General features: G+C 36.3%; 1 protein-coding gene across 2 annotated transcripts in view; it reads left to right on the top strand.

The window, feature by feature from the left end:
* SLC36A4 (solute carrier family 36 member 4) overlaps positions 1-17,408 on the top strand; it is a 45,157-nt gene that overhangs the window by 4,457 nt on the left and 23,292 nt on the right. Inside the window, exons 2-8 of one of the 2 annotated variants that reach the window (XM_061120621.1) lie at positions 2,262-2,385; positions 3,849-3,939; positions 5,149-5,237; positions 6,242-6,337; positions 8,692-8,776; positions 13,564-13,791; positions 15,884-15,982. In XM_061120621.1, the coding sequence (XP_060976604.1) occupies positions 2,262-2,385; positions 3,849-3,939; positions 5,149-5,237; positions 6,242-6,337; positions 8,692-8,776; positions 13,564-13,791; positions 15,884-15,982 (812 nt within the window). Of the gene's footprint in view, positions 1-2,261; positions 2,386-3,848; positions 3,940-5,148; positions 5,238-6,241; positions 6,338-8,691; positions 8,777-13,563; positions 13,792-15,883; positions 15,983-17,408 lie in introns of those variants that run through there. The other variant, XM_061120628.1, reaches the window with a different exon arrangement.

The following is a 17,408-nucleotide window of genomic DNA, read 5'->3' as shown; positions in this document are numbered from 1 at the left end:
TTAACTGGGAGGAAAAATTAAATAAAAGTAAGGCAAGTTTATTACTTTCTTCTTATTTTTTTACATTTTCCAAAGAAAGAAAAAGGTACTCACGCTTTCATTGTCTGTATATATCCTTGTTAACTTATTCACATTTTGTATTATTTCCTTTCTTTAATTTTTATTTAACTTTTAAAACACCATTGCACTCATGCTGTGATTATCTAGTTTTTTCTTCCTCAGCAGTGGATATATTATCTCTGTTTTGTTCAGAGTTTGAAAGCCATAATTTAATGTCAGTGTCATAGTTTACAAAGTGGATGTACTCTAGTGAATTGATCAATTTCCTGATTGTTACACATTTAGGTTGTTTCCAAATTTTCAGCAAAAATTTTGTTTTGATTAACATCTTTGTGCAGAAATCCTTTTCTTCATATACTACATTTGCAGACGTGGGATTACTCAGTGAAAAGGATAAATATTTTAAAGATTTCAATTTATATTGCTGAATGAATGTGATTGTTCTTTATTCTGATGATAACTGGAAATTTCAGGTTGATTTTAGGTTAGGAAATTGAGATTGAAAAGAGCATAAAAACAAAGTTAAAGAATCTTCCAGTATCTTAAAGCATAGCTTTACTCTTGTGAAGACCTGTTGTACTGAGTTCCAGTTAGCACTAGGATAATGGCAGCTGCCTCAATCTTAATCTCTCCACCTATCCTCACCCGAAACCTGTTCATTCAACAAGATCACAAGAAAACACATTTATGAAATTATTCTTTTAGCATAGGAGACCAAGGATACCACAAACTTCAAATAATCTGTAGATAGAAAAATAAACAGAATTTCCAACAGAGATCCTTTTGCTGCTGCAAACATGGAGAGTGGAGGGGTCTCTGTGGAAAAGAGGAGAGGGAGCGGGAGGCTTGGAAGAAGCGCAGTGAAAATCTTCAGAAAGGGAAAGTGTAAAGCGTGGTATATATTTATAATGGAGTACTACTCAGCCATAAAAAGAATGAAATCCTGCCATTTGAACAACATGTATGGACTTGGAGGACATTATGCTAAGTGAAATAAGTCAGACAAATACTGTATGATATCACTTATATGTGGAATCTAAAAAATATACCAAAAATAAAAAACAAAAATAAAAAATATACCAAACTAGTGAATATAACAAAAAGGCTGACTCACAGAGGACAAAATAGTAGATACCAGTGGGGAAAGGGAAGCAGGGAGGGGCAATGTAGGGTCAGAGGATTAAGAGGTACAAATTATTAGATATAGAAGCTGTATGTACAAATGTAACATAGGGAATATAGCCAATATTTTATAGTAACTATAAATGGAGTATAACCTCTAAAAATTGTGAGCCACTGTAGGTATACCTGTAACTTATGTAAGACTTTATTTTTTTGGGCTCCAAAATCACTGCAGATGGTGACTGCAGCCATGAAATTAAAAGACGCTTACTCCTTGGAAGGAAAGTTATGACCAACCTAGACAGCATATTAAAGAGCAGAGACATTACTTTGCCAACAAAGGTCAGTCTGGTCAAGGCTATGGTTTTTCCAGTGGTCATGTATGGATGTGAGAGTTGGACTGTGAAGAAAGCTGAGCGCTGAAAAATTGATGCTTTTGAACTGTGGTGTTGGAGAAGACTCTTGAGAGTCCCTTGGACTGCAAAGAGATCCAACCAGTCCATCCTGAAGGAGATAAGTCCTGGGTGTTCCTTGGAAGGACTGATGCTGAGGCTGAAGCTCCAGTACTTTGGCCACCTCATGCGGAGAGTTGACTCATTGGAAAAGACCCTGATGTTGGGAAGGATTGGGGACAGGAGGAGAAGGGAACGACAGAGGATGAGATGGCTGGATGGCATCACCAACTCGATGGGCATGAGTTTGAGTAAACTCCGGGAGTTGGTGATGGACAGGGAGGCCTGGCGTGCTGCAATTCATGGGGTTGCAAAGAGTCGGACACGACTGAGCGACTGGACTGAACTGAACTGAACTTATGTAATATTGTATAACAATATTTAAAAGCTTTTAAATTAAAAGAGAAAAATATGATTGCCATTTATGTACTCAGTATGATTTGATGCTAACAAGAGATAAAAGTTCATTGGATTATTTCTTCACATTTTCCATACCATAATTATATCATCATTTACTATAAACCTTATGGAGACAAACTGGAAAACATGTTGCAGTGAATGCTTACTGTTTTCACTTTTAACTCAATTTTTAAAATGATGGTGAAGTACTTTTTTTTCTTTTTTAAGATATGGATGTTATGAGGCCCTTAATAAACGAGCAGAATTTTGATGGGACATCAGATGACGAACAGGAGCAGGAGCTTCTGCCCGTTCAGAAGCATCACCAGCTTGATGATCAAGAGGGTATTTCGTGAGTAATTAGAGTTTAAATGTCTTTCTCTTTTCATTCATTGTATATTTTGTAATCATCTTCTATAGACCAGGCACTGGATACTGCAGAAGTCACAAAGATGAGTAAGACATAGTCCCCACCCACAAGACATTTATAGTTTATTTGGAAAGAAGAAAAACATCTAAATTACAGAGCAGTGTATAGGAATCACTGCATGATGAAAGTGAAAGTCTCTCAGTGGTGTCTGGCTTTTCACGACCCCATGGACTATATAGTCTATGGGATTCTCCAGGCCAGAATACTGAAGTGGGTAGCCTTTCCCTTCTCCAGGGGATCTTCCCAACCCAGGGATCCAACCCAGGTCTTCCGGATTGCAGGTGGATTCTTTACCAGCTGAGCTACAAGGGAAGCCCAAGAATACTGCAGTGGGTAGCTTATCCCTTCTCCAGGGGATCTTCCTGACCCAGGAATCAAACTGGGGTCTCCTGCATTGCAGGCAGATTCTTTACCAACTGAGCTACCAGAGAAGCCTCCTCACTACATGATAATGCATATAAATGCTATGAATCTTGAAAGAAGGGGGATTGGATTGGGAGGAATAGAATTTTCAGAGAAGGGCCTTCTGCAATGTTTAGGAATTAGACTCTGGGAAGTAGGCAGTAAACAGTTCTTTATGTTCAGTGAATGGTGTGAAACAAAGTCATGGTCTCAGGAAAACAGTGGAATATTTTTAAAATCTTTTTTGTTATTTTGTTATCATTAATAGATTTGAGTAAGTTGTTATTCTAAGATAATTTGACAGTTAAGCAAAGTAACATTTTTATTGACCACAGAAGAATAGTATAAACTAATAAAAATTTTAATAAGCATTTTTTTTCAAAATTAAAAATTTGTACCCTTCTTCTTAGTTTAATTTGTGTTTTCTTGGCCAAGAGACTCTCCAAATGCCTCTTGGAATGCTTTCTTAGGTGAAATCCCTTGGGAGTTCATGATTATAAAAGCTGATTAGTATTTATCTTACTTGATGATATACACAGTTTTAGAAATTGTATTTTTTTCTTTTAATTAACTTCCTCTGAGGTTGATAATCATAGATAAACTATGTTTGATGTCATGATTGCATAGTGCAGTAAATTGCTATGTCACCAGCTTAGCTGTATATAGTATTCAGCATTGTTCTGAATATCATAGCAGCAAAGAATCTTATGAGAAAATTGCCTTTATTACTTTAATATGTACAAAAATACTTTCATTTAACTCATTTAATCTCCATAATAACCCTCTGTATTCTGCTTTTAAAGCACAAAGGAAGGACTTGAACCAAATATAACTTTTGGCTCCTTCACCTTCTGATTGAATGGAAATGTTAGTTTGATTCCTTGCCTAGATTAATTTTTAGTTCTCTTCTGATTCTAAAACCATGGTCATGTAATTTTAATAGCTTTTGTTCTAAAATGTTTGTTACAACTTCTACTTTTCAGATTTGTACAAACTCTTATTCATCTTCTTAAAGGAAATATTGGAACTGGTCTTTTAGGACTTCCACTGGCAATAAAAAATGCAGGCATAGTGGTAAGACTCATCTTCGTAATCTCTAGTTAAAATACAGTTACCAGTTTTAATTTACAGCAAAAATTAGAGCAAGTTAACATCTAGCCTAGTCAAATATAACCTGGTCAGGTAACAACTAGATAATTGTTTAGCTATTGTTGTTAAAATTATATGAACATGATAATATCTAAGTAAAAACAAGAATTAATTCCTCTTTTCATTTCTACCGAATTACTTGTTTACAATATTTGACAGATCCTAAGTCAATATCTGATTTTTCCAGGTATGATTAGATCTTATTAGTCTTTTGGATTTTCAGGAATTTAAGTAATACATTCATAGCAACAGATGTATTTATAGAGTATTAGTATTGGTGAAATTTTATAGTTTTTTAGATTCCAAATAAAATACAAGTTTTCAGGTTTTAAGAATAATAGTTAAAAAAAAGAATAGCAATATCTTTTGAAAACAAATATTCAAAGAGTTTGCTGGAACCAATTATTGTAATTATAGAGAATCCTGATAGGGGAGAATTCAGTTATGGACTAATGAAATTGTATTTAACATTTTTTAACTGATGAATTTTCTTAAGAAGAGTTTTAACTATCATATTGGACTTTGTCCATCCTAATTTAGAGAAACTGAAAAATTTCTGATTATAAAAATAACTTTGGTGATATTTTGTCTGTCAGTAACCTACACATCACTTTAATTTTAGTAAAGGAGTACTTGAAATTTTTATGTGCCACTTTTTCAAATAGTTATTTTCTAGGCACAGTTTTTCACGTGTGATTCTCAACAAGCAATGTACAGAAGAAGTAGATTGCCTACAATCCCAGATGATACAGTGCTTTTTAGTAACTTAGATAATGTTTTATGGTTCCGTATACTTTTACTGGTGGGATACCAGTTGTCACAGACTTGCCATCTGATGTTAAATATCATGCTCTATTCTATTCTATTGTGTTGCATGTCTATAGTCTACATTCATAGGTTTTGATAGTCAAGTTGATAAGAGGTAATCATATATGGTTGTCTTAAATATTACTGAATTCTTTCTGTATCAAGTCCATTAATTTCTATTATGCAAATGATTCTTTAATCATTTTGTCAACAAATATTTGTTACTGAAAATTTGTCAGGACAATTAATAGTCTGTTATTTCATTGTTTATAAGGTAATTTAATTTTTATTAAACTTAAATATTTAAAACTTATGTTTTCCCCACAGCTTGGACCAATCAGCCTTGTATTTATAGGAATTATTTCTGTTCACTGTATGCACATTTTGGTACGTTGCAGTCACTTTCTATGTCAGAGGTAAATGTGGATTTGTTAAGTCTATTTAATTTATTTTAAAGCTATATAGTTTTTAAAGGATAAGATAGTCTTATATTTCTGTTGTGCTTTGCAACTAGACATTGTATTGCCTATAATCTGTTACATAGACAATTCTAAGAGAATGATTATGGAAAAAGGTAGCATTTCATATGATTGAAATCTGGTCAGCATAAGCATACTTCTTTTAAAAGTAGTGAAATCGAATTTTTTTTAATATAGTGTAAATGAGAAAAATCAGAGAAGATACATGGGGCAAAAGGAGGCAGCAGGGCTACTTTTAGTTAAAAAAATAATGGTCATTTTGTTACTAATTTCACTTTGAATGTAAGAACTTTTATGCTCTTTGCTGATATATGGGTTGGTAGATAGTAAAATAATATTCTGTTTTATTTTTGTGTCAAAATGTTTCTATTGGATAGTGAGCCAACTTTTAAACAAACATTGTCTATTCTGGCAAACTAATATTCTAACTTTAACTCACTTTTGTTGTTGCTAAATGTTCTTAAAACTTTAGGCAGGTCATTTATGATCTTTAAATAACACTGTATACTTGAAAAAATAGAAGAGAGAACGTGGCTATTATGATGACTAAATAGGGTAATTTATGTGACAATATATTATAAAGCCCTCTATGGGTTTTTTGAAATAATGCTGTTATAAGAATGGAATAATTTAGGCATGAACAGTGTAGTTGATGTTTTTAGATAATTGAAGTATTTAAATCAGGGAAACACAAATATTATGTTATATGAATTCAACAAATATATAAACTTTAACAGTGGGTTCAAAACTAATATATTGGTTAAAAAGATATATAAAACTTTAAATTTCATGAGATGACTTTAGAAATATGCAAATCTCCAAATTTCAAAAACTCCTCTGTCAGTGTATAGTCCATTTATTGATGTTCTTTTCAAGAAATGGATTTATGGAACAATTAAAATTTTTTCTTTTTCATATGCATGTATGTCATTAAATTTCAGGTTTAAAAAGTCAACATTAGGGTATAGTGACACTGTGAGTTTTGCTATGGAAGTCAGTCCTTGGAGTTGTCTGCAGAAGCAAACAGCATGGGGACGGTAAGTACTTGTTATGTTATTAATATCTAGTTATCAATATAGGTATTTTAGTCTGATAAAGTACATTAATAGAAGAATAATAAAGTTGGGGGGAGACATAAGTTTTAGAGTTAAATGGATTTGGGTTCAAATTTCAGCTCTATCATTTTACAAATTTATGATCTGGGTCAAAGAATTTTTATTTTATTTGAGTTTTTTCACTATCAAGTGAGTTTACAATCATACTTCACAGAATTATAATGATAGTTGAAATAAAATGATATTTATAAAGTGCCTAGCTAACCTATGACATAATCATGTTCGATAGTTTTTAAGTAAAGGAAGAAAAACAAGAAAAATGTTGCAGTCTCTATTTCAAATAAAATTGTAGTGTTTAGCCCATACTCATAAGACATCTGAAGTATGTATTTTAATATAATGTTTTTATTATTGTGTAGTTTAAATGTAACTTTATTGTTGGCAGACATGGCTCATCAAAATCAGGTGAATTCAGGACTGGAAAATAAGCATAGGCAGTTTACAGCATGCTAACCAGGACTGGGGGCAAATAATGTGTGTGGTGGAAGTTAAAAGAAGGAAAAGGATGGTATTAGTAGAGTGGTTTATGGTTTGATTTTCAGGAAGTTAGATGTGTCTGTGAGCTGCTCAGAGTTTCCGGCCTGATAGACTGTGTGGGAGAAGGGAGGAAGCAAGCCCAGTGCCCTGGGGATTGCCTGCAGGACCCCATCTTCCTCCTCCTCCTGCCAGTCTAAAGGCAGCTTTGTCTGCTTTTCCTGTCTAAAAGAATAGCTTTCAGACAGAAGCAACTGGGATAATTGTTGGTAAAGGGTACTAAAATTAAAGGTGAGTGAAGAGATCTTAAAGAAATACTTAAATGTAATTCACCAGAGAGAAGAAATTTGAATTCATTTCAAGGTACCAAGATTACTTGCACATGAGATCCCTGAAGAACCGTGAAGAAAGAGAGTTATGGCAAGAATGAAAGCAGGCAAGGGCCCTTCCAGCTTCACATGGGAGGAGGAGGGTTTGTTGACTTTTAGACTAGACTGCTTGATAGCTTGACACTAATGGTCAAACAAGAGACTATAATGAGTTAGTAAGAGCAAGCTCATTGTTACTAGAGCAATAGGCAGATGTGGGGACTGTATACTAACAATATGTAGGCAGACTTTTAACTTGATTATAATCATACCCAAATAACGAATTTGGCCAGTGATTTCCCTTCCCCACTTCCGTACCCGCTGTGTTATGTGGCTTGAATTGTTTAGAGTATCTAAAAAACTGCACAGAGCTAAGTCTCTGGTAGAATGATAAGGGCCATGCCCCCAGTCCTTTCCCATTTCCTATGTTTATTAGTGATTTGGATGGTATGTAATATGCTTATCCTGTTTGCTGGGAAATACACTAGGTTGGTCTGAAAAAGATCTTGAGAAACAGGAGAGATGGGCTTAATCTAATTGATGAAATGTTTTCATGAAATCACTTTATAGATAGATACTCTTATTAATCTGTTGAATTTCAAAAGTAAATAATGGGAAAATTGGGAACTTTTAAGTATTATAACTTTTTTTGATCAATAATATGTATAGTGATATGCAGATCATAAATATGTGCTCTTTGTAGAAAGTAAATATTTTAAGCAAATAGAAAAAAGTGGAAGCAGTGACAGATTTTATTTTCTTGTGCTCCAAAATCACTGCAGATGGTGACTGCAGCCATGAAATTAAACGATAGTTGCTCCTTGGAAGAAAAGCTATGACAAATCTAGACAGCATATTAAAATGCAGAGACATCACTTTGCTGACAAAGTCCATATAGTCAAAGCTGTAGTTTTTCTAGTAGTTGTGTCTGGATGTGAGAGTTGGATCATAAAGAAGGCTGAGCACCAAAGAATTGATGCTTTCGAACTGTGGTGTTGGAGAAGACTCTTGAGAGTCCCTTGGACTGCAGGGATATCAAACCAGTCAATCCTAAAGGAAATCAGTCCTGAATGTTCATTGGAAGGACTGATGCTAAAGCACCAGTACTTTGACCACCTGCTGTGAAGAGCCGATTCTTTGGGAAAAACCCTGATACTGGGAAAGATTGAAGGCAAAAGGAGAAGGGGGTGGCAGAGGATGAGATGGTTAGGTAGCTCCCTAACTCAGTGGACATGAATTTGAGCAAACTCAGGAAGATAGTGAAGGCCAGGGGAGCCCAGTGTGCTGCAGTCCACGGGGTTGCAAAGCATTGGATGTGACTTAGCAATTGAACAACAGCAACATTATGAAATGTTTTAAAATAGTTAAAAGGGAAAAATACATCGACATTTCTTCAGCTCTTACTAATGCTTATTTGTGGGTATCCCTTTTTAGGAACGTGGTTGACTTTTTTCTGGTGATAACACAGCTGGGATTCTGTAGTGTGTATATTGTCTTCTTAGCTGAAAATGTGAAACAAGTAAGTGTTTTTCTCCAGTTTTTGAAATCATTTTCTTCTGATGCCATAGTTATGGCATCGTATTTAGATATGGCATCAAACATAGAGTGTTTGCAGTCTTGGTAGAGACTGTCAGTTTGAACAAACATGCAAAGCACTGAAATAAAAAAAAGCTCTCCTTTTAGCACAATGCCAAAGTACATTTCTTTATGTGCTTTAACTGATAGCTGGCCTGTATTATTCTTACTTTACCCTCTGTTTTTATTTAGTTATTTTAATCAATAACTTTTATTAATTATCCACATGTGCATGGTACAATAGTAGGCATTACTCAGTAATCTAGAGTACTTCTCTTGTAGGTATTTTAATGCAAAGTCATGTGAATATGTGTTCTACAGAATCTGTATGTATATATCTAGTATATATTTGGGCTTCCCTTGTGGCTCAGCTGGTAAAGAATCTGTCTGCAATGCAGGAGACCCAGGTTCGATCCCTGGGTTGGGAAGATCCCCTGGAGAAGGGAATGGCTACCCACTCTAGTATTCTGGCCTGGAGAATTTTGTATAGTCCATGGGGTCGCAGAGTCAGACATGACTGAGTGACTTTCACTTTCACTTTCAAGTATATATTTGACTCACTTTTCTAAGTATAAGATAACTTCATTTTATATTTAGACAAAGATTTGGCAACCATTTTTTGTAAAGGTCTAGATAGTAAGTATTTTCAGTTTTGCAGGCCATAAGATATCTGTCTCAACTCAGCCGTAGACAATAATACATTATATGTGGCTGTATTCCTATAAAATTTTATTTGCAAAAATAGATGGTAGGTTTTGGTCTGGGGGCTATAGTTTGATAAAGTCCTCCTCTTAGATTTTTAATGGTGGAAAGGGTCACTGAGTCTTTCTTTTATAAATAACAGAGTTGATGCTTTTATCAGCATTATTCATCATTGATGATGTGCTTTTGATTTTACAAGTATTTAATTCTTCAAGTCATATAGTTTTAGGATTACTGACTCAGTTAAGAGGCTATTTTATGTCAAGATAAGATATCCCATTTTGGCAGTCATTTACATAGAATATAATGGAAATGGTGCCTTTCTAGGATTGTGCTACATGGTAGTATTGGATCTTTTCTATCATCCCTTAAGAGAGCTACCAACAAGCTTGGCTTAAAGTTATAGATAATGCTCATAATGCTTTATGATCCTATATTTATCAACTGTGATACATATCCTCTAACTTTTGCAACTGCACTGTAATATAAGTATTATGCTCATTTTATGAATGAGGATACAGAGTTTCACAGAGCATGAGCAGTGTGCCCCAGGTCATGTGAACTAGGCAGAGACCTAAATGCCTCATACAACTGCCACACTACTGTTCTTCCTAGGGCAGGACATTGACTTTACTTGTGAGTGTGTGTATGACACAGACTATATAAGTACATAAAATACATATCTGTACGCTCAGGGTTAGTGACTTTCTCCTATCAAATGTTATCAGTTGCCTCCAATGTTGAATGGGAGAATTTAACTCATTTGCACATATCACAAGGCCAGGTAGAAAAAGTGACTCTCTGGAAGGTAAGGAGAAGCTTGCAGTTGATAGAAAGATGAAAGTTCTTTTGCAGCCAAAAAAGCAATATGGAAAAAGACATTGAGGCAGATGTGAGAAAAGTTGAAAGCAATGTTAAGCACCTCACCTTAGCAGCGCAGACAGATGATCACTGAAACAGCATTATCAGAGATTGCCCCTCTCTGCAAAAGTATCCTCACATTTGAGAGCAGTCTCCAATAAAAGACACACAGGTTGATTAAATGGTACTAATTGCTACTACTTTTACAGTTAAAACCTGTAAGGTTATTACCACCTTTATCTGCCTAAAACTGAAGGTTCAATATTACATCGAACCAAAGAATTAAAGAGTTTAGTTCCCATGCGGAGTTGTGCGTCTCTTGCTCTGTAGCTGCTGCATGGCTGTGGCCCCGTTAAGCCACTGTGGACAGTTGGCGGGGTGAGGTGCTGTGATGCTTCCAGTGATGCTGGCTTCTTGCTGATCTCACGTTAAAATGCTCAAGAAAATGTCAGGTAGACAAAATAGTGTATGTGGGTATGAAGAATAGGGAAGGGCTATTACATTCAGGGGAAAAAACTATTGTGATAACCAAAGACCATGGACTTCAGAGTCAGAAAATCTGAATTCAGATGCATGCTCTCAGTTTTAACTTACACTTTGGGTAAGACCCTCTCATCCCTGGTCAAGCCTCGATTTCCTTATTTGTAAAATAGGATCAATAGCAAAATCTCCCCATGTTCCTCATAACCTTATTGTGAGGCTCAGCTGATGAAAGGTTTGTGAAAGCCTTTATACAATGCATTATGCATTTTATATGCAGTATGCAAATGTAGCATATTATAGCTTTAATTCTGCATTTTAGCTTTGCTGAAGAACATCATCTGCCTTTGGAATTTTAACCATTAAATCACTGAATTGAAAAGTTAATAAATTGTAGAATTTAGTAAATTTGAGCTCTACATGGAAGCAACTGAATTTAGTAATTTTATCTTATAATATTTATTTCAGTGTTTTGCATTTTGGTAAACTTGTGAGAGCGTAGGAAGCCCTATTAGATAGCCAGTCTCTGTCTCTAGAGGGCACCGAAGGACTCAAATGTTTACCTGAATCTTGCTCTGGGTATGTATCGATACTTTTATTTTACTTTATTTTTCAATCTCGAGAATTTCCTATAACAGTCTTTCTGCCAAAGAATACTAAATTATTATGAGAGGTTTGTGGTAGAATTGATGTGAAATTCCCAAGCACCTAACAACTCAAGCAGCCCTTTGTAAAATTGGTTATATGACTACTTTTCTATTGCCAGGAATCCCTGATAGAGCTTAACTCTGATCATGGCCTCATCTTGATTATGGGAAGTACTTCTTTGAATACCTGTACTTCAGAAGTATTTGGCTATAAATAATTTGATGACAGAGAAAATCGGGTCAACAAATAAAATATCTTCTTAAAAGCCAAGTGATGTAAATGATCAATTTTGCTTTTATTTCAAGTTATAGAAGATAAAATAGAAAGTTTTAATGGCCAATTAAAAAATAAATGAGAGCTGTGCATTTCTTAAATGGCACATGGCATAACCTGAGAGTCTGTTAGTTCAGTATGAGTTATAAGTTGCCGATATAACTTAAAACTAGTAGGTATATTCCCTGTAATTTAAGAAGATATGTACATTTGTAGTGACACTAAACATTACTTACTGTGGATAAGGGTAAAATTAACCCCCTGGATTATTAATCACGTCAGGATTTTGTTCTGTACTTCTGAATTGTTGGCCTCCTGGTCCTGTATTTCGGGGGAGAGAGAGTGATGGCATGGAAGGGACCAGGGGCTCCTTGGGCAGGCCCTCTTTGAGGCTTGCAGCGTTTTGATGAGGAGAACGTGTACCTGTCACACACTAGATTCTTGGGTCTCAGACCTGGGTTTGAATCCTAGGACCACCACTTACTGGCTTGATATTACATATATTTTTCTTTCTTACTTTCCCTAAACCTCAGTTTCTCAACTATAAAATGGAAATTAATATTACCACCCACCTCAGAGAGTTGTTTTGAGGATTAAATGAGATGTTGCATATAAAGTATTTAGTTCAGTACTTGACACAGTGTATATAAATCATAATTTTCTTTATATTTCTCCTTCATGAGTATAAGTTGATGGAAGTTTTTTCCTCCACTCTTCCTTATTCTCCTGGTGATCTCCTGGTAATAGGTTCATGAAGGGTTCCTGGAGAGTGAAGATCAGTACCTGACACATAGAAAGTACTCAGAAAATACTTGCTGTTATTATTATAAGTTTTGGTTCTTAATTTATATATCCAGAGACATGATGATGTCATTATGTTCAAAGGAGGGTACAGTGTTTGGGACAAATAGATTTTCACTGATATTTTTATTTTAGTATGATCTGCCTCTGCTGTGAGTTTTTAAGATTATTTTTAAAGTCCTCTATAATTTCACTTCTATTTTTGTAAGTTGGACTATTGGATTAATTGAATCAGGGATAATTTTTAATATATGGAGCCTATAAATTATGAAATCTCTTTTGGAAGCTAAATATTGGTTTATAGAAGTAGCTGAATAAATTTTGAGGTAAAGTTGGTTTATCTTATAGAAGCTTTTTGCTCTGACAAAACTTTATTGTCTAGCATGCAGAAGATAACTGATTTTTAATAAATATACATTGACAGTGATACTAATTCATCAACAGTTGCTTTATAGAATACATATAAAATTGAGCTTTGATTTCTGAGTTTCATTTGGACTACTGTACATTTCTAAAAGGCACTTGGAGATTGTTTTCTGCTTTGAAAAAGCTTTTTTCAAAACTACCCCATGGCCAATGGCCATTCCAGACAAGCATACTTCTACTTTTGATTATCTCAGAAGCAGATTGAGCCTTTGCAGGCAGCACAAGCATCACGGTCACAAAGCTTCAAAATGGATTAGCAAGTCTGTCCTCATAAGTTTCTAGTGAATTTGTTTTCACAGTGTGATAAAGTTATTTTGCAAAGAAGACTATTCTATTTTAATTATCCTTTATATATATACATACATATATACATATTTCTAGGTTGCTAGATTATCTTGAAACTGTGTTTTATTTATTGCAAAGGAATTTATCATAGAGTGTGCATAGATCATTGTTTTCTTTATATTTATCCTTCATGCTTATAAGTTAATGGAAGTTTTTGTCTCCCCTCTTCCTTATCCTCCTGGTAATCCTGTGTAGGTTCATGAAGGGCTCCTGGAGAGTAAAGTGTTTGTTTTGAATAGTACCAATTCATCAAGTCCATGTGAGAGACGAAGTATTGACCTAAGGATATACATGCTTTGCTTTCTTCCATTTTTAATTCTTTTGGTCTTCATTCGTGAGCTCAAGAATCTGTTTGTGCTTTCATTCCTTGCCAACATATCCATGGCTGTCAGTCTTGTGATAATTTATCAGTACGTTGTTAGGGTAAGTATAACATGTTTTTAACTGTGTTGTATGTTTTTTAACAAGTAAACATTTATTTATTTTTTTTTTTTACTTTAGAGGCAAAAGTGATGATAAGTAAAGACCCTACTTCATCTGTGTCACCTAGGAGATAAACAGGTTTCCTTTTGGGGGATACTGCTTAGCTGAAGAAGTATATAGCATAGAGGATGAAAGCGTAGGCTTTGTAGTCAGATCTGGTTTTGAATCTTGGTCAATATGCTTCTGAGCTGTATGGCATTGCCTCAGAATATAGTAATGCCTGTCCTACCAGAGTTGTGAGATGCAGGAGCCTGCCTTAGTACACTGCCTCACATGAAACAAAGATCTCAACAATGTCTTGTTTATTCCTTTAAGACTTAAACCAGTCACAGGAGATGGGAGTCTAGATGTGATGTTATGATTTTCTCTCACGCCTGAAGCTTTATTTGCCGCCACCGCTTCAGCTCCCTGCCACGACCCTGGGCTGTAATCTCTTTCTGCAGTAACTACAACTGAGTTCATCATCAGTAGTCTGGAGATACTTAACTCAGTTTCCTTAAAATAATCTGTTGAGAAGATCCAGGGGATCTGCAAATCCCTTAAAATTATTTATAAGATTTACTGTTTCTGTTTGTGTATATGCATTTTCCACTGAGCAGCTGTATAGCTTTCATCTCTCACTGGGGCCAATGACTCAAAAAAGGTGGAGAATAAATTATCATTAATCTTTGACTCAGTTCAGTTGCTCAGTCATGTCTGACTCTTTGCGACCCCATGAATTGCAACACGCCAGGCCTCGCTGTCCATCGCCAACTCCCAGAGTTTACTCAAACTCATGTCCATTGCGTCAGTGATGCCATCAAGCCATCTTATGCTCTGTCGTCCCCTTCTCCTCCTGCCCTCAATCTTTCCCAGCATCAGGGTCTTTTCAAATGAGTCAGCTCTTCCCATCAGATGGCCAAAGTATTGGAGTTTCAGCTTCAGCATCAGTCCTTCCAATGAATATTCAGGACTGATCTCCTTTAGGATGGACTGGTATGATCTCCTTGGAGTCCAAGGAACTCTCAAGAGTGTCTTCTCCAACACCACAGTTCAAAAGCATCAGTTCTGTAGCATTCAGATTTGTTTATGATCCAACTCTCACATCCACACATGACTACTGGAAAAACCATAGCTTTGACTAGGTGGCGGACCTTTGTTGGCAAAGTATGTCTCTGCTTTGTAATATGCTGTCTAGGTTGGTCATAGCTTTTCTTCCAAGGAGCAAGCATCTTTTATTTCATGGCTGCCGTCACCATCTGCAGTGACTTTGGAGCCCGGAAAATAAAGGTTTTCTAGACCTCTCTTATGTCACACTTCAGTGTCTTTGTTCGTCCCTTTCATCGGCCTCGGTTCCACTTCCAGTCTGATAAGGCAGAGAACACAGGGTGGTGAGGAGACTTGGGGCAGCTGGAAGAAGTAGCCACTTTGGACCCAGACATCTTGAACAAGATGTGCGGATTGTGAGTTCCCAGATAGTGAGGGTTGGAACAAGGCTGACTGAGCCAGAGTCGAGGCTTGTGCATGAATAGTAAGGGTGATGGCAATTTTCAGGTCGAAGAGTGAAACCCTGAGCAGGAGCTGGGGAGCCGCGCAGGGCCATGCGGTGGGAAGCCAGAGCTGGGGAGATCTTAGAAGCCAGAAGCGCAGTGAGAGCAGAGTGGGGGTGAGTTCCACTGGACACTGTCAGCAGTGGTTGATAGTGACTGCATGGCTCTCAGCCCAGATGTTGATATGCTTGCGTGTTTCCCGTTGCGGCAGGAGCCGTGCCCAGTGAGAACAGCCTGGGACTTACAGGTGGAAGCAGGTGATCAGGAGCATTTAGCTCAGCTGGAACATGTGGGCTAGAGGGAGACAATTGCTTCTGGCAGTAAAATCCTAACAGCTTGGCTACATTGAACATAGGATGCTTAAACTTTTTAGTGAAAGAATTATTCACATTTATAATCCACGTTTGCTAGTGTGAAGCTCATAAGTATATAATTTCACTCTTCTGCTTTAAATTGTTTCCAACAAGTACGTAACTTATCTTATTTTTTCTTTCTTTCTCCAGAATATGCCAGATCCCCACAACCTTCCAATAGTGGCTGGTTGGAAAAAATACCCCCTCTTTTTTGGTACTGCTGTATTTGCTTTTGAAGGCATTGGAGTGGTAAGGATTTAATTCTTTATTATTATTTTTTAAACTCTTAAGTCAACACAGAGACTTACTTACATTTAAAAATACATGGTTTTCTTTCCTGTTTCTGTTTATTTTTGTTTGTTTCTATTTTTTTATTCCTAGAAAATGATTTGCATTTTGACATGATAATCTTGAATTAAGGTTTAGTTCCTCTACTAACCAGGAGTTTCATCCATGTTCTATATTGGATCATTTTCTTAATGTGTAAAATGAGAGCATTAGAATAGATGATTTTTAATATTTTGTTGTGAAAATTTTCAAACCTATATAGTGTGATGAACTCCTCTGTAAGCATCACCCAGCTTCAAAAACCATTAACTCATGGTTAATTTTGTCTGATCTATATTCTCTCTACTCTGTCAAGTCTGGGTTATATTTAAACAGATCCCAAACATCATATCTTATAGACTAGATGATTAGAAATGAATTGAAATTGTTATAAATTTTATTATTACATAAGAAGAGTCAAACATAAATTCTTTTTAGATTTATGCATATCATATTTGTTTTGTGAAACTGTGTTATCATGAAGCTAATACCAAGAGATACGAACATCGTGAAGATTCTGAGATCCTAAATATTTCCATTCAAGATGCTTCCAGTTCAGGGAACTGAACTTGTGGCCTAGTGGTTAAGACGCTGAACTTCCAGTTCAGGGGGTGTGGATTCGGTCCCTGGCTGGGGAGATAAGATGCCACATGCCGTGTGGTGTGGCTAAAAAGTTAAGCAAAAAAAAGATGCTTTCCACTCACTGAAAGCCCAGAATGTATATTTAGATTTGGGCAAAATAGAATATTGCTGTTTGTGTGCTCAGTCAGTCAGTCATGTTCAACTCTTTGTGACCCCGTGGACTGTAACTTGCCAGGCTCCTCTGTCCATGGAATTTTTCAGTCAAGAGTACTGGACTGGGTTGCCATTTCCTACTCCAGGGGATCTTCTTGACCCCAGAGATCAAACCTGCATCTCTTGTGTTTGCTGCGTTGGCAGGTGGATTCTTTGACACTGTGCCACCTAGGAAGCCCCCATACTACATTTGATCTTGGTCAAAAGACCATGTCTTTTTGTCTTTTGATGCTATTCATGGGGTTCTCAGGGCAAGAATACTGAAGTGGTCTGCCATTCCCTTTTCCCTGGACCACTGGGTCCTTCTCCAGTGACCCAGATCCTGATGCTGGGAAAGATTGAGGGCAGGAGGAGAAGGGGGCAACAGAGGATGAGATGGTTGGATGGCATCACTGACTCAATGGATGTGAGTTTGAGCAAACTCAGGGAGATGGTGAAGGACAGAGAAGCCTGGCATGCTACAGCCCATGGGGTCACAGAGAGTCAAACATGACTTAGCAACTGAACAGCAAAAGGCCATAGCTTGTGTATCATCGTCTGATGGTTGGGTGTG

The sequence above is a fragment of the Dama dama genome, chromosome 2, assembly GCF_033118175.1.
Source record: "Dama dama isolate Ldn47 chromosome 2, ASM3311817v1, whole genome shotgun sequence".
Classification (NCBI taxonomy): domain Eukaryota; kingdom Metazoa; phylum Chordata; class Mammalia; order Artiodactyla; family Cervidae; genus Dama; species Dama dama.
The sequence above is the reverse complement of the archived record's forward strand: the minus strand, read 5'-3'. Positions and strand labels throughout refer to the sequence as shown.